This window comes from Pristiophorus japonicus, chromosome 14 (assembly GCF_044704955.1).
Source record: "Pristiophorus japonicus isolate sPriJap1 chromosome 14, sPriJap1.hap1, whole genome shotgun sequence".
Taxonomy (NCBI): domain Eukaryota; kingdom Metazoa; phylum Chordata; class Chondrichthyes; family Pristiophoridae; genus Pristiophorus; species Pristiophorus japonicus.
This window is the reverse complement of record NC_091990.1, coordinates 41,668,656-41,692,340: the sequence shown is the minus strand read 5'-3', so window position 1 is coordinate 41,692,340 and position 23,685 is coordinate 41,668,656. Positions and strand designations below refer to the sequence as shown.

The following is a 23,685-nucleotide window of genomic DNA, read 5'->3' as shown; positions in this document are numbered from 1 at the left end:
TAAATGCGCTGCTATTTCATCCTTCATGATCGATTCCAACATTTTCCCCACTACTGATGTCAAGCTAACCGGTCTATAATTACCCGTTTTCTCTCTCTCTTTTAAAAAGTGGAGTTACATTAGCTACCCTCCAGTCCATGGGAACTGATCCAGAGTCGATAGACTGTTGGAAAATGATCACCAATGTATCCACTATTTCTAGGGCCACTTCCTTGAGCACTCTGGGATGCAGACTATCAGGCCCCGGGGATTTATCGGCCTTCAATCCCATCAATTTCACGAACACAATTTCCAACCTAATAAGGATATCCTTCAGTTCCTCCTTCTCACGAGACCCACTGTCACCTAGTACCTTCGGAAGGTTATTTGCATCTTCCTTTTTGAAGACAGAACCGAAATATTGGTTCAATTGGTCTGCCATTTCTTTGTTCCCCATTATAATTTCACCTGAATCCGACTGCAAGGGACCTACGTTTGTCTTTACTAATCTTTTTCTCTTCACATATTTATAGAAGCTTTTGCAGTCAGTTTTTATATTCCCTGCAAGCTTCTTCTCGTACTCTATTTTCCCCCTCTTAATTAAACCCTTAGTCCTAGACTGACACTCCCTCAGTACAGCACTGTCGGAGGTGCAATCTTTCGGGTGAGACGATAAACCAAGGGCCCCGTCTGCCCTCTCAGATGGACGGAAAGGATCCCGTGGCACTATTTTGAAAACGAGCAGGGAGTTCACCTCGGTGTGCAGGCCGATATATATATCCCTCCACCAACATCACTTAAAAAACAAAGTATTTTTCTTTCTTTTGTACCAGCCTCAAAAAAGGCTTGTGATTGGCAACAGCGCCATACTGATCTCTTTGGGAGCAAATCTTTAATCTAATCCCTACCTTGGCCCCAGGAGGATGCTGACTTGCACTGATGTACGATTCCACACAGCCATCTGATACTTTGCCCAAGGGGACATTCTCCATATGTAAGGTTGGGGATATCAATTACAAGCAGGAGCCCTGGCAACAAAGAGGCCATTTGTCGAGCTCTGTCTGAGATCAGCCAGCTCAGCTCAGCCAGGGATTGAACCAGGAACATTTCTACTTCTTACTCTCAGGGATTGCATTAACCAACTGAGCCATGAAGCAAACTCAGTTGCAAAGCATTAATTTCATATTAACAGATGGTGCTCAAAGGAAACTTTCGAGCGGCCAGCTTCTTTGGCATCCGTCTGCCAGAAAACATCCATTTGTGGAGTCACTGCTGACTGGACAATCAAATCCGTCCTGTGTATCTTCTACATAGTGGAATTTTCCATCTCGGCCTTTGTAGCTGCAGGTGACCCATTTAAAATTTCAGCTGCCAGAATATAAACTTCATTCACACAATATCCCCCAAATATCGGTGAATTGATAAAATAAAACCAAAAAAAGTACCTAACAGTGGGTTTCCTCTTGCATGTCAGATTTGATACAGAAATATTGCGGCTGTCCTCGGTCAGATTAGGTAAAAAGTTGATTTTATTCAACCTCTATTATTTTATTTCAAAATCTCATTCTAAAAGGATTTATTGAGATTCATGGCCGTGTTGATTGAGGTCCATGCCGCTGTCTGAAAGGCAGGACTGAATATTTGTTTGCAAACCCCTGTTTACTGCACTGATTACTGATGCGAGATGGAGGTTTTTGGTTATTGGTCTGTGTATTATTTTGGATTGTATTTCCTCACAGGTTGGGGCCGTGCTCAGTGCCAGGCCACTGTCACGCTGCACCTTTTAAGGCCCCGACCTGCCGCTGATGTTTCCTGCGAGGTTCACTAGATTGATTCCGGAGATGACTTATGAGGAAAGGTTGAGTAGGTTGGGCCTCCACTCCTTGGAATTCAGAAGAATGAGAGGTGATCTTATCGAAACGTATAAGATTATGAGGGGGCTTGAGAAGGTGGATGCAGAGAGGATGTTTCCACTGATGGGGGAGACTAGAACTAGGGGGCATAATCTTAGAATAAGGGGACACCCATTTAAAACTGAGATGAGGAGAAATTTCTTCTCCAAGGTTTGTAAATCTGTGGAATTCGCTGCCTCAGAGAGCTGTGGAAGCTGGGACATTGAATAAATTTAAGACAGAAATAGACAGTTTCTTAAACGAAAAGGGAATAAGGGGCTATGGAGAGCGGGCAGGGAAGTGGAGTTGAGTCCATGATCAGATCAGCCATGATCATATTGAATGGCGGAGCAGGCTCGAGGGGCCGTATAGCCTACTGCTCCTATTTCTTGTGTTCCTAAGAAACCTGTGAGGAAACACCTGCCTCAGGTCGGGGCTACAAAAGGAGCAGCATGGCGGCCACTACAAGGGACAGTGCGAGCCGGTCGGGGAGGGTGACGACTTCGAGGATGGCGACTGGATTGTACGTCACCTTAATCCAGGTCGCTGATTGGAGCGTGGGCAGGTACAGCAGGAGAGGTGGCAAGCAGCAGAGGAGCAGCGAGAGATTGAGGAGTGACGTGATCGGGGCCCAGGAGAGGCGTGAGTTTGGGGCCCAGGAGAGGCGAGGGCCCAGGGGCAGCATGGGCCAGCCCACACTGCGATATGTGTGCACACGAGGTCCGTGCAGCAGAGCTGGTCTCCAGTCGTCTTAGTTAACCCTTGCTACTGGACCAAGACCTAGCTCTGTCAAGCCCGTGTGGTGGCTGGTGTGCAACCGTCACCACACATTAAAAAAATCCACGCACAGGCATCTTCCACCCTTCAACATGTAGTTCGGGACTTGGAATATCAGGTCCTTCATTGGAACACCTGTGAACTCATCCCTGGAAGCAAGTCATCCTCGATACGAGGGACTGTCTATGAGAAGATAGATTGTGGATTGATGTGTGCAATTTTCACTGCATCCCATGTCACTTCTGAGGACAATTAATATCAGGCACACCGAACATTAGGTTCCCCTTCCTATGAGATCGTTCCCCAGCTAAACCTTGAACAGTATGAGTGTACTCGCCTTTATTGTTCCTAACACAGATGAAGCTGCACACAGGGAGGTTAAAGTAACAGTGACCTCAGTCTTTATTAAGACACTCCAGAGTGAGGAACAGGCCTTAGGGTCCGGCTTATATACAGTGCTCCCAAGGGATGCTGGGATCCCTTGGGACTTCAGGGGATGCGCTTCCTGGTGGCGGAACATGGGAGTGCATGCTTTACAGATACACAACATCACTCCCCCCGCAAAGTCAAAGTGAAAACTATTTACAAGGTGAGGCGGTCGGGAGCCTTTCTTTCCCTGGTGGACCGCCTCGGTACAAATGTCTGTTCTGGTGTGTTGGCTGTGCTCTCGCTGGGCTGGCATGTTGTTGGCCCTGCAGGGCTGCTGGGTGAGCCTGGCCTTGCTGGGCTGTTGGGCATGATGGGTTCGATTTCCTGGTCCGGGGTGGCGTCGTTGATCCTTTGGGTGTCTGTTGTGGGCTCGAAAAAGGTGGTGCCTGCTGTGGGTTGTTCAGGGCAGTCTGTGAACCGCAGCCTCGTTTGGTCCAGGTGCTTTCTGCAAATTTGTCCATTGTCTAGTTTGACTACAAACACCCAATTCCCTTCTTCAGCTATCACCGTGCCCGCGATCTACTTGGGACCATATCCATAGTTTAGCACATACACAGGGTCATTCAGATCAATTTCCCGTGACACAGTGGCACGACCATCGTTTACATTTTGTTGCTGCCGCCTGCTCTCTACCTGATCATGCAGGTTGGGGTGAACCAGCGAGAGTCTGGTTTTAAGTGTCCTTTTCATGAGTAGCTCAGCCGGGGGCACCTCTGTGATCGAGTGGGGTCTCGTGTGGTAGCTGAGCAGTACTCAAGACAGGCGAGTTTGGAGTGAGCCTTCTGTGACTTGTTTAAGACTCTGTTTGATTGTTTGTACTGCCCGCTCTGCCTGCCCTTTGGAGGCTGGTTTAAACGGGGGCGAGGTGACATGTTTGATCCCATTGCGGGTCATGAATTCTTTAAATTCGGCACTGGTGAAACATGGCCCTTTGTCACTGACCAGTATGTCAGGCAGGCCGTGGGGTGGCAAACATGGCCCTCAGGCTTTCAATGGTGGTGGTGGCGGTGCTTCCCGACATTATTTCACATTCAATCCATTTTGAAAAAACATCCACCACCACCAGGAACATTTTACCGAGAAACGGGCCGGCATAGTCGACATGGATCCTCGACCATGGTCTGGAGGTCCAGGACCACAAACTTAATGGTGCATCTCTGGGCGCGTTGCTCAACTGAGCACACACGCTGCATTGCCGTACACAGGATTCTAAGTCAGAGTCGATACCAGGCCAACACACGTGGGATCTGGCTATTGCTTTCATCATTACTATACCCGGGTGTGTGCTGTGGAGATCCGAGATGAACGTCTCCCTGCCCTTGTTGGGGAGTTACCCACAACAGGCAGTCTGCCTGAATGGACAGCTCGTCCTTTCGCCGCTGGAACGGCTTGATTAACTCTTGCATTTCAACGGGGATGCTGGCCCAGCTCCCATGCAGTACACAGTTTTTTACCAGCAGAGGATCTTGGCTGGTCCAAGTCCTAATCTGGCAGGTCGTGACAGGTGATTTATCATTTTCAAACGCTTCCATGACCATCAACAAGTTTGCGGGCTGCGCCACCATCAACAAGTTTGCAGGCTGCGCCATTTCCACCCCCGTGGTAGGCAATGGTAGCCGACTGAGAGCATCCGCACAGTTCGCGGTGCCTGGCCTGTGGCGGATGATATAGTTATATGTTGATAGCACGAGTGCCCACCTTTGTATGCGGGATGAGGCATTAGTATTTATCCCCTTGTTTTCAGCGAACAGGGATATGAGGGGCTTGTGATCGGTTTCCAGCTCAAATTTGAGGCCAAACAGGTACTGATGCATTTTCTTTTCCCCGAACACACACACGCTAATGCCTCTTTCTCAATTATGCTGTCGGCCCTCTCGGCCTTAGACAAGCTCCTGGAGGCATAGGCGACAGGTTGCAACTTCCCCGCAACGTTAGCTTGTTGTAATACACACCCGACTCCGTACGACGACACATCACATGCTAGCACAAGTCTTTTACATGGGTTATACAATACAAGCAGCTTGTTGGAGCATAAAATGTTTCTGCCTTTCTCAAAAGCAATTACTTGTTTTTTTTCCCCATACCCAGTTCTCACCTTTACGCAATAACACATGTCGGGGCTCGAAGAGGGTGCTTAACCCGAGTAGGAAGTTACCAAAATAGTTGAGGAGTCCCAGGAACGACCGCAGCTCCGTGACGTTCTGTGGCCTGGGCGTGTTCCTGATAGCCTCTGTCTTGGCGTCTGAGGGCCGAATGCCGTCCGCCGCGATCTTTCTCCCCAAAAACTCCACTTCTGTTGCCATGACGACGCATTTCGACCTCTTCAACCGCAGCCCTACGCGATCCAGTCGCTGGAGGACCTCCTCCAGGTTTTGTAGGTGCTCGACGGTGTCCCGACCCATGACCAATATGTCGTCCTGAAAAATCACCGTGCGTGGTACCGACTTAAGTAGGCTCTCCATATTTCTCTGGAAGATCGCTGCAGCCGACCGAATTCCAAACGGGCATCTATTGTAGATGAACAGTCCCTTGTGCGTGTTGATGCAGGTGAGGCCCTTCGAAGATTCCTCCAGCTCCTACGTCATGTAGGCCGAAGTCAGGTCGAGCTTGGTGAACGTCTTGCCTCCTGCCAGCGTCGCAAATTGGTCGTTTGCCTTAGGTAGCGGGTATTGGTCCTGTAACGAGAAATGATTAATAGTTACTTTATAATCGCCGCAAATCCTGACCGTGCCATCACTTTTGAGTACTGGAACAATCGGGCTGGCCTACTCACTGAATTCCACTGGGGAGATGATGCCCTTGCGTTGCAGCCTGTCCAGCTCGATTTCCAATCTCTCCCTCATCATGTGAGCTACCGCTCGCGCCTTGTGGTGAATGGGTTGTGCCTCTGGGACCAAGTGGATCCGCACCTTCGCCCCGGAAAAGTTTCCAATGCCTGGCTCAAAAACGGAAGGAAATTTGTTAAGAACCTGGGTACATGAGGCCTCATCGACATGTGATAGCGCTCGGATGTCATCCCAGTTCCAGCGGATTTTGCCCAGCCAGCTCCTTCCAAGCAGTGTGGGGCCATCGCCCGGGACAATCCAAAGGGGCAGTTTGTGCACCGTGCTCTCGTAGGTGACCTTGACCATGGCGCTGCCCAGGACAGTGAAAAGCTCTTTGGTGTATATTCTCAGTTTCGTGTGGATGGGGCTCAGGGCTGGTCTGAGTGCCTTGTTGCACCACAGTCTCTCAAACATCTTTTTACTCATGATGGATTGGCTAGCGCTAGTGTCCAGTTCCATTGCTATGGGTAAGCCATTCAATTTTACATTTAGCATTATAGGTGGACATTTAGTCGAAAATGTGTGCACCCTGTGTACTTCAGCATTCAGCATCTGCCTCCTCTCGCTGAGGCTCGAAATTGCTTTGATCCACCATGGACCGATCTTCCTCTGCCACATGGTGGTTAGCAGGTTTTACAGAGCTTGCAGCTCGTCTGCAAGCTCGTTGGAGGTGCCCCATTGTTCCACAGCTCTTGCAAACATACCCTTTGAAGCGGCATGAATAGGCTGAATGGAAGCCTCCACAACGCCAACAAGGTGTGAATTGCCTTGCATTCATCCTTTGTTGGGAACTCTGAGTCATCTGGGTCACCTGAGGCCTGCTGGCAGTTGCAGACTTGTGGTTTCTGCCCTGTACATTTCTGCTCGCAAACACAGTTCCAGTTAATTTCTGAACATTGCTAGCATTTGTGTGCTGAGAGATTTGTTTGGTGTTATCACTGGTGGACATAAACGCCTGTGCTATTGCAATGGCCTTACTGAGGGTCGGTGTCTCTACAGTCAAAAGTTTTCGTAGGATGGTCTCGTGGCCAATGCCCAGTACAAAAAAGTCACTGAGCATCTGTTCCAGGTAGCCATCAAACTCACATTGTCCTGCAAGTCGCCTTAGCTCGGCGACATAGCTCGCCACTTCCTGACCTTCAAATCGCTGGCACATGTAGAACCGATACCTCGCCATTCAGCACGCTCTCCCTCGGGTTAAGATGCTCCCGAACCAGTGTACACAGCTCCTCATACGACTTATCCGAGGGTTCCACCGGAGCCAGAAGATTCTTCATGAGGCTGTAGGTCGGTGCCCCGGAGACCGTGAAAAGGACCGCTCTCCTTTTTGCAGCACTTCCTTCTCCATCCAGCTAGTTGACTACAAAGTACTGGTCTAACCGTTTGACATAGGCTTCCCAGTCCTCACCCTCCGAGAACTTCTCCAGGATGCCCACAGTTTGCTGCATCTTTGCGTTGGATTCGTATACTCGTCGCCAGTTATTGTATTCCGAACACAGATGAGGCTGCACACAGGGAGGTTAAAGTAACTGACCTCAGTCTTTATTAAGACACTCCAGAGTGAGGAACAAACCTTAGAGGCCGGCTTATATACAGTGCTCCCAAGGGATGCTGGGATCCCTTGGGACTTCAAGGGATGCACTCCCTGGTGGCGGAACATGGGAGTGCATGCTTTACAAAAACACAACAGCCTCTACCTCCACCCCAACCACAAGTGATAATCTAATCATGCCTCGGGCAAATCAGATGGAACTGAAAAACCAGGAATGTAGGCCGGCCTTCCTTCAGGTACTGCTTGTTCCACACCAGTTATGGTTGGACCAGCGTCAGGATGCGTCCTGTACCATGTGCAGCCCAGCAAAGGAGGAAGAACATCCGGGAGGGCGCTGAGCACCTCGAGTCTCGTCGCCGAGAGCATGCAGAAAGCAAGCTCAAACAGCGGAAGGAGCGTGCGGCAAACCAGACTCCCCACCCACCCTTTCCTTCAACCACTGTCTGTCCCACCTGCGACATAGACTAATTCCTGTATTGGACTGTACAATCACCGGGTAACTCACTTTTAGAGTGGAAGCAAGTCTTTCTTGATCTCAAGGGACTTCCTATGATGATGATGATGTTCACTAAGAGTGATTGAAGGAATGCTGCCATACCCATTGCATCTGAGATTGTTGCGCATCAAGCGGTCTCAGCTCTCATGGCTGGACTTGAGGAAAGATTTTGTCCGTGGCTGGCTGTGTAAATGTTGCCAACCAGGCTAGAGAAATTGGGTGGCTGATGGAGCCTGCTGCACTAGCATTGCCCCATCTACTCTGGTCCCAGCCCAGAAATCCAGTGGACCAGTGCAGATCCCACTATCTCCCATGTCGCCGAATTGTAATGGACCAATCTTGGCTGATTGATTTTTTGGTGAAAATGGAGCATATTAACGAATACATGAAATTTTCATGGAGCCTCATTAAAAGGCATTTAGAAGTTTTGTCCTAAAGATATGTTGTGGCTGAAGATGGAGAGTTGCTCGTGGCACAGGCCTGTACCTGGGAGGAATTGGAGGCAATAAATTAAGAAGCCCATCAACATAATATTAAAGCTTGTTGGCTTAACTATAATTTTTCTCATCGGGTATCTGTTATGTAAATACCATGTCTAACCACCAGAGGACTTATCCCCTGGAGTCCCAAGGGATCCCACAATCCCTTGGGAGCACCAGTATATAAGGAGGCCTCACAGGCTGGAGGGACATTCTGAGATCTGTAATAAAGGACTACTGTCACACCTTACATTGAGTTTGCAGTATCTCGTCTGACTCTTTATTCAAGACTAGTTTCAATTCATTAAATAGACCTAGTGACAATGCTGTCAAAAAGTAGATGAGGCTAGACGTATAATCAAATGACGTAAATTGAGCAATTTTTCAACCACTGCACATTTTAGGTGGGAAATTATTTAATGTTCTTTCGCAACTCACAAGAGAAAGCTTATGAGATGATGGGTAATTTCAACATCTGCTTTTTTTGAATAAAATTTATGCTTATGGTTTTATTTATTGTAGAAATGAAATTGTTGTTTACTTCACCGATTCCAAGCACTCTTGTAACAAGCTAGTTTGTGAGGCTTGGTGTATGAAAAGTCCCAGGTCATTTTTAAATTGTTCAAACCCTGTTGCTGAAATGTGGTTTTCATTATTGAAAAGGTCTGCAAGTTTTTAACTCGTTCTCAGCACTTAGCTGCAAACCCAAATTAGACGGAAAGTACACGAGGAAAGTAATTTTTAACACACTCACTCGCCTAACCACAATTGCAAAAGAGATCAAATCATTCTGGAAAAATCCTGATTGCGCACAATAAAGCATGAACAACATTAGAACAAGGGGAAAATCTGCATCTAAAGGCTGGGATGCTGTTCCATGACTGGCAAACGCTTTAGTGCCTTGCCCCAGTCACCTGAGCCCGCACGGTGAATGTTTGCTTAAACGGAGCCTGATTCTGATCTCCCCTGGCAACAGACTGTACACTGCGCAATCAGGAGTAGGAATAATGGCTGTTTTTTTACCCGCCGCCCCCCCCAGCCATCACCAACCCAGTTTAGATATAATGGGGGCGAAATTCGTTACCGCCCCGTCTGGGGGTGGTAACCGAGGCGAGGCGGGACTTCCTGTGCCCGGCACGGAAGTCCTGCCCCAGCAGCGAAATTGGGGTTACCGCCCCCGCGAGGAAGTGGAGCGCCCGATATTGCGCTCCACTTCTTCTCGGGGAAGGGACTAGGGCGCAAAGCGTGGGAATTTTCCAATGCTACGCGGAGCGCCGAATAGCGCTGGCAGGAGCACAGGGCCCTCCCCTCCCCTTCTGTTAAAGGGGAGGGCATGCTGCGGACTCTGCAATGGGGCGAGGGGCTACCACTTCACCACCGGGGAATGGGATGCCTTGGCAGCACCCGGTACAGAAGCGGAGTGCCGGGCTGCAACATCGCGGCACGCACCCCGCGAATTCGTCAAGGCAAGGCCATTGGAAAAATAATTGTGCACCGCACCTTCCCTTTAATTTCCACCCCGCGAGTGGAGTGAGGCATAGTTTGCGACCCGTAACCTGGGCGCTACCGAAGTTCCGCTCCGGGTCGCTGTGCACGACGATGATACTGTCATTGCCGGTGCAGCATCTCGGGATGCTACTGGCAGGAGCGAGGTACTGTTGGTGTGCGCCATCGCTAACTCCCGTGGAAGCGGTTGTGGCACCGTGCCCCAGGCGAAAAATCATTTGCACCCCGTTAGCACCCCATAGGGGTGCAAAAAATGCAAATTTCTCTCCCACTGAATTGAAGTGTCCTCGCCACCACCCTGGCAGAGTTCACCCAACTATGGCGTAATTCCATTTTATATGTTTTAGACACCGGCATTCCATTCCACACCGTCATTCTGAGGCTGTTCTGTTGAGGCGACAGGACCAAAACTCCCCAGTTGTCCCGCCATAATGTAGCCTGGAAGGGGAGCCGGTGTAGTACCAGCAGTCGGCACGCTGAGTCAGTGGAGCATGCAGGCTTTCACAAGGCGTGTGTGGGTCCACCAGAGAGGTCAAGGCCATGCAAGCAGCCTGGAACCCTGAAGAATTTAACATTTTAAAAAAATTGTTCCCCAGATTGGCCGCCTGAGCAGCGGCGCTGATGGAACCCCGGTGAAGGGCAAGGGCAGCCACCAGCCCCTCACAGTCCCCAGGCAGGTGTTGGTGATGTGCCCGAAGCACTGCTTGTGCCCGCCTGATCCGTGCAAATGACCGTATAAACTCCGGGCCGGAGGACACTGACTGGCACAATCCCGAGGAATTTCAGAGCCACTCTGTTCTACACCTAACCTTGATTCTGAGGAAATGAAATAGAAATACTCTCCTGCTCCACCTTTAGACAAGGCCATTTCCGACCACTTCCTTGTATTCCTCACCGCTCACCTCCTTCTAACTCCACTTCCTTCCGTGTCTGCCTTGGAAAAAAACTCACCCCCAAGTGACAAACAAGTGCTTTTTCAAACTCTTATCTTTCAAACCATTGCCTCTCCATTTCCCACAATACTATTGCCACTGTTGATCTGCTTGTCTAACCCCTCACCCACACCGTCTTCCCAGTTGTAATGTATTTGCTTCATGGGTTTTTTACTTAAGCATTCATTACAACACATTGCTATTAAGAACTAGTTGGTTTATTAACAAAGGTTTAACAATCACACTACACATTACCAGTTCATCCACCAGGCTCACAACCACATGCCTCGTCGTGGATAATCTAGACCCAACTGACTGGGGTTTTATTGAGTCTTGTGAACATCATGTGACTGGCTAAGCCACTGAAAATGTGACAGCTCTACAAACCTGTGAGCTTACGCATAAGTACATATATTACACCTGTAAAAACCTTACTCTCTGTCAGCCTGGTGGTTCCCCTTCATATAGCCCCCTTCTCCACTCTCAATCCAAGGGGCATAAACCTGAGCAGAACCATCCATTGCAAGATCTGGCTGGACCACACCAGTACTATTCGGTCTTTTTGCCAAACCTGCCTCATACTCCAGGATCTTCTTGGAAAGCAAAGATAACCCCTGGCTCCTTTTCTCCACCACCAATCATCTCCTTAAAATGCTGTGCCCTGCTCCCCACACCCTTCCAAGAACAAGTACAAGGAGCTTGTGGACTTCTTTGTCATCAACATTGAGACCATTCATTCAACTGCCTAAGCTCCATCGCCCCGTTCCTCTTTTCCCACCAAGCTAAACCTCACTCAAGGTTTCCCCTGCCCTGCACCTGCATTGTTTTCTAATGTCCTTCCAACTCCCCTCATGCCCTCTCTGAGCTCACCCTGTCCATGAGACCTACTTCCTACTCACGATCCCATTCCCACTAAACTGCTGACCACCCAACCTCCCTTCCTGGACCCCATGCTATCTGACTATTTTGGTTCCCAATGCCTCAAGTTTAAAATTGGTTGGTGAGATCGCGGCTGCAGAGTCTAAGCCAGGAAGTGTAAGTTAGAATAGTTAATTCAATGCCATATGTACAGCAAGCGAAATAGAGAGGGAAAGAAAGGTGGGATTAAGAAAGAGAGATAAAAGAAACAGAAAGAAAAATTTAAACAATACATATTTCAAAAAATCTCAAACAATAATTAAATTCTGAAGGAATGAGACACCACATTTTAAAAGTTAATTTTCAGTGCCAGAGAGGTGGTTTGGCAGTAATTAAGACTTATCACACCGTTAGAAATTGACTTACACTTGAATGGGCAAGCCCTAACTTTTTCTGGTGGGTTTAGTGGATATCTTATCATGTAAGTACCGCAAATTCACACCCTCATGTATGGGGATGCCGAGTCTCGGTGAGATACCGGTGTAATGAAGCTTCTGGAAGAGCAGAGCAATTCGCACAGCATTTTCCTGATTCCTGCATTTAACTGTGCATGTACAGACGGTGGAAGTTGCTGTCCGATTTATTCCTTAATAACGGTGAGTGCTGATAGCCTGGACTACACAGCTAGAACCAGAAACGCTTTGTCATTTATAGAAAGTAACAAAACCAGAATTTGCATTTATTATAGTACCTTTTATGACCTCAGGATAAACCCTAAGTGCTTCACAATCAATAAGTTACATTTAAAGTGTAGTTACTGTTTTGTAGGCAAAGAGAGACCAATTTGTGCCCAGCAAGGTCTCACATAGCAATAGCAAGGAGATGAATGACCGACCAGTTTAATCTGTTTAGTGGTGTTCATTGAGGTCGAGAAGCTTGTTATCTGCTTGTAAAGTTTTAATGGGCTATTGTTACAGTCATCGCATGATTGGCTGATTTTTTTTTATTGTTGGCATTCTGAGTAATATTGCATAAAATTGCTTTTTTATGAATCTTGGGCACCAGTTATTTTGTTAGCAGGTTATAAATAACAATTTAACAAGTGGGTTGTTTTCTTCTTTATTGAACTATGCTTAAGGCCTATCTCAAAATATTCTACTCATAAAATTGCCGATTAACATCCAATGGAATAGATCAAAGACAGACAGGATATTGAAATCATGCTTGACAAATCTTCTAGAATTTTTTGAGGATGTAACTAGTAGAGTGGACAAGGGACAACCGGTGGATGTGGTGTATTTGGACTTTCAAAAGGCTTTTGACAAAGTCCCACACAAGAGATTGGTGTGCAAAATTAAAGCATATGGTATTGAGGGTAATGTATTGATGTGGATAGAGAACTGGTTGGCAGACAGGAAGCAGAGAGTAGGGATAAACGGGTCCTTCTCAAAATGGCAGGCAGTGACTAGTAGGGTGCCGCAGGGCTCAGTGCTGGTACCCCAGCTATTTACAATATACATCAATGATTTAGATGAAGGAATAGAGTGTAATATCTCCAAGTTTTCAGATGACACTAAGCTGTGTGGCGGTGTGAGCTATGAGGGGGATGCTAAGAGGCTGCAGGGTGATTTGGACAGGTTAGGTGAGTGGGCAAATGCATGGCCGATGCAGTATAATGTGGATAAATGTGAGATTATCCACTTTGGTGGCAAAAACATGAAGGCAGAATATTATCTGAATGGTGTCAGATTATGAAAAGGGGAGCTGCAACGAGTCCTTGGTGTCATGGTACATCAGTCATTGAAAGTTGGCATGCAGGTACAGCAGGCGGTGAAGAAGGCAAATGGCATGTTGGCCTTCATAGCTAGGGAATTTGAGTATAGGAGCAGGGAGGTCTTAATGCAGTTGTTCAGGGCCTTAGTGAGGCCTCACCTGGAATATTGTGTTCAGTTTTGGTCTCCTAATCTGAGTAAGGACGTTCTTGCTATTGAGGGAGTGCAGCAAAGGTTCACCAGACTGATTCCCAGGATGACAGGACTGACATTTGAGGAGAGACTGGATTGACTGGGCCTGTATTCACTGGAATTTAGAAGAATGAGAGGGGATCTCATAGAAACATACAAAATTCTGATGGGACTGGACAGGTTAGATGCAGGAAGAATGTTCCCGATGTTGGGGAAGTCCAGAACCAGGGGTCACAGTCTCAGGAAAAGGGGTAAGCCATTTAGGACCGAGATGAGGAGAAATTTCTTCACTCAGAGAGTTGCTAACCTGTAGAATTCTCTACCGCAGGGAGTTGTTGATGCCAGATCGTTAGATATATTCAAGAGAGAGTTAGATATGGCCCTGACTGTTAAAGGGATCAAGGGGTATGGAGAGAAAGCAGGAAAGGGGTACTGAGGTGAATGATCAGCCATGATCTTATTGAATGGCGGTGCAGGCTCGAAGGGCCGAATGGCCTACTGCTGCACCTATTTTCTATGTTTCCATGTTTCTATTTTGGTATGATTTCGGGAGTTAAGATAGCATTTCAAACTTGTGAACAGCGGCTTTGAACAGGAGATTTCAGAATCCAAAATAAATCCCATGTTGGCTCAACAGTTATTTCAACTTTTAAAGCTGCAGAATCAAGTCTTCTGAGATCTTGATCATAGATACCACTTCATCCTACAAGGGTGTCTCACTGTCCTGAGCCAGTAATCAGGTTCTTTGTTACTCTCTTGTCATGATAATCACCCGAATCATTCAACTAATCATTGCTGCTTGATTTTTCTCATTCTTCCCTTTTGGTTTTTCTAAATAAAACGTCTCTCTTTCACCATTTTCATCAATCCAGCTGCTTCTGTGGATTCACAGGGAAAGAACATAAGGGTTGTGAAATATTTTGTGTGCAAGATGTTACCAGATTCTTGGAGGGAAATTCCAGACTCGAAACAGATTTTATTTAACACACAGAAATATCTGGTTCCAAGCATTGATTCATTTTTTTATCATTTCATCTACACAGGAAAAACAAGTGTCAGAATGACTCGGGTACCAGTGACTGGAGAGAAGGCTGGGTGGCTTGTTTGTCTCGAGATTGTGATGCTCATCTGCTTGCTGCTGTTGGAGCTACTCCGTGCCTGTGTGCTTTTTAAGGTTTCAGTAGAGTGCAAGATGGTCATTATCAGATGGTCATTATCTTCTGTTTAAACTCCAGTAAAAGCACATTTTTTGTGAATTTTTTTTTTTCTTCCAGCACCAACATTTATAAAAACTCGGATTGAAAAGGCTGCTCACAATATTCACAATGGCTGATTTTAATCCATAGACAACATTCCCTATCAAATACAAAAGCAAAACACTGCGGATGCTGGAATCTGAAATAAAAACAGAAAATGCTGGAAATCTTAGCGGGTCGGGCAGCATCTGTGGAGAAAAAAGCAGAGTTAACGTTGCCTGATGTGCTAAGATTTCCAGCATTTTCTGTTTTTATTCCCTATCAAATAACTTACTGTGTTGATAAAGTGCTTGTGACTAATTAATTAGCCCTTGCAATTGGGCATAGATCTAGTTTAGGACTGGACCATGGAGTGGTCACCAGGAATATACCATGTTCAGTTTGTACTAAAACCTACCTTTTCAGAAGTGCTCTGGGCTATCCCCTTAATTCCTCCTTACTCATGCTTGGGCCTGACGCCCAACTGTGAAGCAACGTTGAAGGTGCTGCACAAGTGTAAGTTACTTTGCTGTTCTTGGCTTATCTTAGCCCGGGTTGCATATATCAGCCAGGGTTCACACCCCGATCGCTATCCAGTGAATCTTATTGGAGAGTGCACGTACTGAACCTCAGCTGCTGATACAATCAGGCTTTGCAGTGTTGTCCTTCATACTGGTGTAGTCTGCTAACACTTGTGGTCTGGTCTTGGGCATGAAGAATGAGTGAGGTAACAAGAACGTTATGCCTGTGGACCATACCCCAGCATGAGTCAGCACCTGCAGAACGGGAGAAATGAAAACTGTAAAAGCAAAATGATGAACGTTATTTTGGACGTTGGAGTTTTCCTTGAACGAGTGACCAATACTTGACATAGTCCATCGAAATGGTTTATGTCTTTAAAGCCTGGAGTTGTTGTTCAGGGGAAAACTGTGTCTTTGTTAAAGGTAGTAGTGTATTTAATTGTCTTTGTTTATGACTCTGCAGGTGAGATATATTCCTTCCTGATGCTAAAGGAACCCATTTACTTGTGCATACTACCTACCGTCTTACTTGCCTTCCTGCTGATGTTCCTCTACACCTGGGAAAGTGGCAGACAGAAACAGAAGACAAAGTAACCATCACTCCCCTCAGTTCCAGGCGCTGGGGAGCAGTTTCGATCATGCATATTGTCTGACTATTTTAAAAGGAAAATATGTACAACATGCCTATTGAAGGGGATTATACAGTGCTTTGATCTGAATTCAGAAGGTCAGCTGGGAATAAGCAGGTAGAAATGAGGGAATAGGTGGGGGGGTAGGGGGTGTGGTCTGGAAGAGGGAGGGGCATTCAGCTGCTGAATGTCTTAAGTTTACAGTTTGACAGGACTGAAATCACTAGATGTAGGCATCTTTGGCCTACGATATATCCAGCGTTAAGTAGGTATTCCTTTTTTTGTGAAACGTTTGCAAAATAATTTTCTGTGAATTTTTTTTACTGGGATGATCTTGGTAAGAATTTGAAAACTGGGGACAGTCAAAAGCATTTCTAAATGTTACAATGTTCTTGGATTATGGTCTATTTTTTGTTTTTGTGTCATTTTGCTATTACTGGTGTCAGCTGTGGCTCAGTGGGTAGCACTCGCGCCGCTGAGTCAGAAGGTTTGTTTGTTAAAGTCCCACTCCAGGGACTTGAGTACGAAATCTAGGCTGACACTCCACTGCAGTACTGACGGAGTGCTGCATTGTCAGAGTTGCCGTCTTTCGGATGAGATGTCAAACCAAGAACTTGTCTGTCCTCAGAGTTGGACGTAGCACTGTTTTGAAGAAGAGCAGGGGAGTTCTCTCTGGTGTCCTGGCCAATTTATTCCTCAACCAACATCATTAAAACAGAATCTCTGGTCACTATCACGTTGCAGTTTGTGGGAGTTTGCTGTATGCAAATTGGCTGCTGCATTTCCTAAATTGCTACAGTGACTACTCTTTTTTTTTTAAAGTGCTTCATTGGCTGTAAAGCGCTTTGGATGTGCTGAGGTCATGAAAAGCGCTATATAAATGTAAGCTTTTACTTTATCTTTTTGTGTTGAAATGCTATATCATTGATCAAACAGTTGATAATATGACCAGTCTGACAGTAGGAAAATAGTACAACATTTCACATTTAAAAGTGTTAATGGATGAAAACATATAGTTTGCTGTATGTTTTGTACCTTTTGAAGTGTGTTACCTGGTGATGAAAAATCCTGAGGCGGTATGGAGGAGGTATGTTGAATGTGTACTTCAATGCAAACATCCCACTTTGTGCAGGGGTGAGATTGTAAATAGTGTTAATTCCAATGCAGTTGCAGTAATAACATTGATGGTTCATGTGCTAAAATCATAGCATCCTTTTAGTGTTTTAGTGTTTAGAGTTCATTATTACTGAGTTTTCATTGTCTTACTGAAGTTCCTGGCACTTTGAGCCAAGTTTCTAGCACTTGCTTTTTTCCACTAAGAGATGGAATGCTTTGTTAAAGTTCAAATATTCTCATCTTAGACGAGAAGCAGCACCTCCCTTGGTGTGTTTTACTTATTCATGCATTGACTTCTTGTTTAATCACTCATCCTCTGGCCCTGTATCTCTGTTGCATTCCTTAGTTCTGTAAAACCTTCTACCTGCTGCATGCTGTGCTTTCACTGTATCATTTTGCATTTTGAGAATCAAATAAAAAGATTGTTTTAAATAAAAGAGATACATTGTAAACCTCTAAATGGAATCAATTACCATCTAAATTATAATGATTCTGTTCTTCTGACCACTCTTAATTGTGACCTTGAATTATATAAAACTGTTGGATGGTACTGTTACATAGACGACGACTGTTATTGGGGGTCATACAATAGAAGATTGCCCTAGAGAGGAGTGCATTCTAGAAAGGGTTTTTATTTGTACATGCTTTCTGCATTCGTAAGAAATCCATCAGCAATATGTGACACAATGATGGCCCTATTTTAGAGATGGACCTTGTATTGGAAAGGGTGCCAATAAGGGTGCAGGTAAACTCGGAGTGCTCTAGTGGCAGAGTGCTGCCCCTTCACGCTCCAGGTGAATGACAAGTGGGGTGTCTCCTCCATTGTGCTATGGGACAGGTAACCTTTGACCTTATCCATCCTTTTCTGACAGGAGGAGGACTCATGGCATAGCATGTCCACACCCACTCTTACCAGCACGCAAATTCCTGCCTTTTCACATGATATAGCGGGGCTGACCAGCGCAAAAGTAGAATTTCTACCAATTTCTTTGAAACTGGGAGATGGATTCTTAAACACGTCTGATTCATTCTGGGGATTGCAGATTTCGGCCTGAAAACACAATGTTTTTGGCTGCAGAATTAGCTGTCTTTGTGGTGTTCCTCTTGCAGTTAGGTGTGATCATTGTTGTCATGAATGGCAACATGAGGTCCTGAAAAATTATCAATTAAAAAAAATATATTACTTTTAGGTTGTTTAAACCTGCGTCATCCACAATTTTAATTTCATTTCAGGAGAACTCTAGGAGATAGCACCCGAAGGCGAACTGGTGGCGGAAGGGAGTCAAATTCAGTTCAGTTTTGAAGCTTTTGTTGTTAACTGGAAAGGATACCCTCGTAAACTGCTACATAAACTTGTTGGCATAAGAACATAAGAAATAGGAGCAGAAGTGGCCCCTGGAGCCTGCTCCGCCATTTAGTAAGATCATGGTTCCCCAGCTGAGAAGGCCATGGCTAAGACCGGTGCATAGAAACCACCAGCTCATCCCCATCTCATACCACCATCATAGACAGCACTTTTGCTGAGGCGGATGTAGATCGCACAGGTTTTGTTTTGTGGATTCTTGTTGCCTGTTTAGTAGTTTGATCATCTCCCTTTTCCCTTTTGATTAATCCCTTCCCCCCCCCCCCCCCCAGCCGAGTTGGGAAGCCTGGATTAATGCCACCAGGCTTCCGCTAGTCCTGCAACCTTTCGAGGAGAAGTCGAGATAAGGTGCTGGAACCATGACTGATTTCCAAGCACCGCCCCCCACAATCCCTCCACAATGCCCCCACAAACTCAGGAACACTGAGCTCAGGTTACAGGGCTTCCCATTGCTACCCTCGCTCAGATAAGCCAACTCATCGCAAAGCAGGGGTTGGAATTTGGAAGGTGGGCACTTCCTGCTTGTGGGCAGTTGCACCATCAGGGGAGCCATGCCTGCAGATTTTTTGTGCCCTATATCCTCCATGAGGAAAGTGTATCGATCATTTTCAATTTGTGTTTTTTTTGCTCGCTGCTTATGAGAACTCCACCACTGACCCATGTGCCCCAATTCACAAAACACTGATATTTTGAGAAAAATGCAGCTCAAAAGATCCGTGTTTTGTGAGATGGCAGAATTAAGGGGCAGAGTTCTCAACTGGCGTTTACATTAAAGGGGAGTAAATAATAGGTGCTCCCAAGATAGGTGTCAAGATAGATGAGGAAGGCACTTCATCCCATCATAGCTCATCCATCAGGAAAAACCTTTAACTTTGCCTTTTCTCCTATTGTCTGGGCTGAAGCCCATTGCATGTGTTGGTGGCTCTCTATGTAGACTTCCTATCCTCGGCCTTTTGCCAGTTTGAACTTGTGCCCAATGACTTGCTGTCAAGATTTACCTTGATGTACTCTTCCAGATTTACTTTTCCTAAACTAGTTAATATATCTACACCCCATTGCTTTCTTACAAGAGTCCAAGTTTCTGGTGTCTTCATGATTCAGTTTCCCAACACCGGGTCCAGAATTTTACGACAGTTCCATGCGTAACTCCAGAGAACAGTATTGGAAAATTCTTTGGACACCCTCCGTGCCATTTCCAGTCATTTTGGGCTGGCGGTGAAAGAATACGTCTGCCCAAATATGATTAGCGCATTTAAAGGGAATGCAAATGTCAGGACTACTTCATCTGCTGTGATGCCTGTCAATTATACCCAAGCATCTCTGGGTGCTTGCAATGCATTCTTGGTACCCAGTGTTACTATGGTGTGTGGAAGAGCCATTTAAATTTTAAAGGCCCAGTAGGTAGTGAATCAAACGTAGGGACCAGCCTACAATTTAATACAAATTACACTCCTCAGCTGGCCCCGAGAGTTTGCAGCAAACCTGAAAGAGGAAAGATTTTCCTCTTTCCCTCAGGTGGGCTTCCTGACAGAAGCAGGAACCTACCTATATTATTTAAATGACCCTGGCCCCAGGTAATTGGCTAGAGTCGGGGTGGTCCACTGGGGTGGGTGGAACTCTGGCCATCCTAAGATCCATCAGGGTTCTGCCCACGTTGAAAATCCTAGTCAGCTCTGCTCCTCCTCCGGGACATGAATGTTCCCCTTGTGTATCATTCAACAAACCGAACATGGCACTCAATGTGTAGTCTGAACACTTAATCGTTTCAACACAACATCCTCCCGATTTATACTCTACGGCCCATGTCTTGACTTTGGAAGTTTTCAGATTCTGTGTTTCAGGATCAAGGCCTACTTGGAATAAAGTCCCAAAAGGATGCAATTTTTCAAAATGTATTTTTAATGCCAATACATAAATGTTCCTCTAAAATAAAATAATAAAAATTAGTGAATTCTACACACCAGGAAGAATCCCATGTTCAGGGGAACCATTTCAGAGGTGCTTTGGACTGTTTGCCCGAATTCCTTGTTAGTCATGCTTAGGCCTGATGCCCAACTGTGAAGCAATGTTGAGGAATGCTATAAGTTGTGTTGCTGTTGTTAGCTTATCTCAGCCAGGGCGGTATTTGACTTCAGTAAATCTGGACGAAAGAGGAAAATATCAGCCTGGGTTCCCACCCCGATCGCTGTCCTGTGAATCTTACTGGAAAGTGCATGTGTTGAAGCTCAGCTGATGACACAGTCAGGCTTTACTGTGTTGTCCTTCACACTTGTGTAGTCTGCCAACACTTAAAGTTTGGTCTTGGGCACGAAGAATGAGTGAGGTTAAGGGAAAGTTGTTCGGCCTGTGGACCATACCCCGGCATGAGTCAGCACCTGCAGAAGAGAAGGAAAGAAAACGAAAAACAAAATGACCAACGTTGCTTTGGATGTTGACGTTTTCCTTGAACGAGTGGCCAACCCTTGACATAATCCATCGAAATGGTTTCTGTCTTTAAAGCTTGGAGTTGCTGTTCAGGGGAAAGCTGTGCACTTGGTAAAAGGCAGACATTATGTATTTAACTGTCTTTGTGACTCCGCAGGTGCCATCTATTCCCTGCTGATGCTGAATAAACCCCTTTACATGTGCACACCAGCTACCGTCTGCCTTGGCTTACTGCTGCTGCTCCTCTATGTCCGGAGAAGAGACAAACAGAAACAGAAGGGAGAGTAACCAAACCTCCTCAGTTCCAGTCGCTGCGGACCCGTTTGGATCTTGTATCTGAATATTTTAAAAGCAAAAGGAAAATATGTACAACATGGCAATTGAAGGGGCTTAGATCAAAATTTAGTAGGTCCGCTGGGAACAAGCAGTTAAAAATGTGGGAATACTATTGAATACTTAACATAATCATGTAGAGCTAAACAGCTTGCTTGCAATGTGTATAATGTGTGGCGGAGTAGTGGGGGTGGGTTCTGGAAGAGGGAAGGACATTCTTCTGTAGGATGTTTACAGTTTGACTGACAGGACTGCAATCACCAGACCCTTTTGCCTGTGCTATAAGTTTCCAGACTTCAGTAGGTATATAACTTTGTTTTTATGAAACATTTGAAAAATTATTTTCTGTGAATATTCTAATGTAGGGGTGATCGCGGTAAGAATTCGGAAACTGGGGGCAGCCTAAAGCACTTCTAAATGTTACATTATTCTTGGATAATGGTCTATTTTTGATGTTATTGTAATGTGTTGAAATGCTAATACATTCATCAAACAATTGATTATATGACCAGTTGACAGTAGTACAACATTTCACATTCAAAAGTGTTGATGGAGAAGAGCACTGTATGTTCTGTACCTTTTGAAATTTGAAACATTTTAGCCTGCGATGAAAAGTCCTTGGGAGGTGTGGAGGGGTTATGTTGAACGGGTACTGCAATGCAAACATCCCACTTTGTGCAGGGGTGGGTGTTGTAAATGGTGTTAATTCCAACACAAGTGTAGTAATAATGGTGATGTGTTAAAATCAAAGGAACCTATTAGTATTCCAAAACGAAGCGATTTAATTGCCTTGCTGATGATCCTGGCATTTTGAGCCAATTTTAGAGCACTTGCTTTTTTCCGCTGAGATACTTTATAAACAGCCCCTCCCTTCCTATCTTAGTGTGTTTTATTGTTCCATGCATTGACTTCAGTTTAATCACTCATCATGTGACCATGTACCTCTGTTGCATTCTTAAGTTCTGTAAACACCCTCCACCTGCTGAATGCTGTGCTTACTGTATCATTTTGCATTTTGAGAATCAAATAAAACGATTGTTTAAAAAAAAAGTAATACATTGTAAACCTCTGAATGGAATGAATTCCTAACCAAATAAAATGATTCTGCCCTAAATGGTCCTCTTGGCCACTCTTAATTGACGTAGAGAAGATGTTCCCACTTCGGGGGAGACCAGAACAAGTTGCCATGGGGCAGAATTTGGTCAAGGCCCCCGTTCGCTCACGTGCCGCCCAAAGTGCCACCAATGGCCGCCGAGGTACTGGACAGAACTTTCGGCGAGATTTTCATCGCCGAGGCCCCTCGAAGGTTGGCGGGCGACAAATGAACGACGTACGCCGCCAATCTGGGTGGCAGCGGGTGGGAGCTCTCATTCTCAGCGGCAGAGGTGCTTGCCACCCAGGTGCCGCCGAGGATGGAGTCGGGCCCACGGAGGGTCGAAGAACTAAAAATTAAAATCATCAACAAAAAAAACACATCTGAGGACCTTCAGGGGACCCCATCCAGCTAAGTACCTGTAAAGAAATAATTTAAAAACGTTCCACTTACCTTTTTACAGGATCTTGACACTTACCGTTGAGAACAGAGCAGCCTCCACTCTGCGGTCCACCGCCGACTCCCGCCCACACTAATCTGGCATCTCGGCGGCCGGGAGTCTACTTACGCGCATCGGCCGTCCGCTGACGTTGGCGGGCGCTTCCCGGCCGCTCTCCCCTCCCGCCCGCTCTAGGCCACGTCGAGAGTGGCACTTGGCGGATGCTGCAGAGGAATGTCGGCGGCAGTGGGCGGTAAGTTGATCAATTTCAGCCCCCATAAATGTAAGATGGTCACTAATAAATACAATAGGGAATTCAGGAGAATATTCTTTAACCAGAGAGTGGTGAGAATGTGGAACTTGCTACCACAAGGAGTTGCTGAGGTGAACAGCATAAGTGCATTTAAGGGGAAGCTAGATAAACACGAGGGAGAAAGGAATAGAAGGTTATGTCGATGGGGTTAGATGAAGAGGGGTGGGAGGAGGCTCGTGTGGAACATAAACACACTGCACTGAAAATTAGGTCTTGTATTTTAGTCTTGCTTTTAATTATTAAAATATTTTGACAGCTTGATGGTCTATTTGTTACACATTTTGAACAGGCTGGGCCTCTTTAGAAACAAAAAGGTTGAGGGGTGACCTAATCGAAGTTATTAGGGTTATGAAAGTGTTCGATAGGGCAGATAACCAGAGAGTGGTTAGAATGTGGAACTCGCTACCACATGGAGTAGTTCAGGCGAATAGTATAGATGCATTTAAGGGGAAGCTAAATAAACATAAGAATGTGTTGATAGGGTTAGATGAAGAAAGGTGAGAGGAAGCTCTGGTGGAGCATAAATACTA

At 45.9% G+C, this 23,685-nt stretch overlaps 1 protein-coding gene across 2 annotated transcripts in view; it reads left to right on the top strand.

The window, feature by feature from the left end:
- LOC139279887 (transmembrane protein 35B-like) overlaps positions 1 to 22,360 on the top strand; it is a 66,438-nt gene extending 44,078 nt beyond the window's left edge. The window contains exon 3 of one of the 2 annotated variants that reach the window (XM_070899192.1): positions 21,135 to 22,360. In XM_070899192.1, coding sequence (XP_070755293.1) covers positions 21,135 to 21,265 — 131 coding nt within the window. In that variant the 3' untranslated portion in view covers positions 21,266 to 22,360. Of the gene's footprint in view, positions 1 to 15,908; positions 17,628 to 21,134 lie in introns of those variants that run through there. The other variant, XM_070899191.1, reaches the window with a different exon arrangement.
- Positions 22,361 to 23,685: the final 1,325 nt, after the last annotated feature.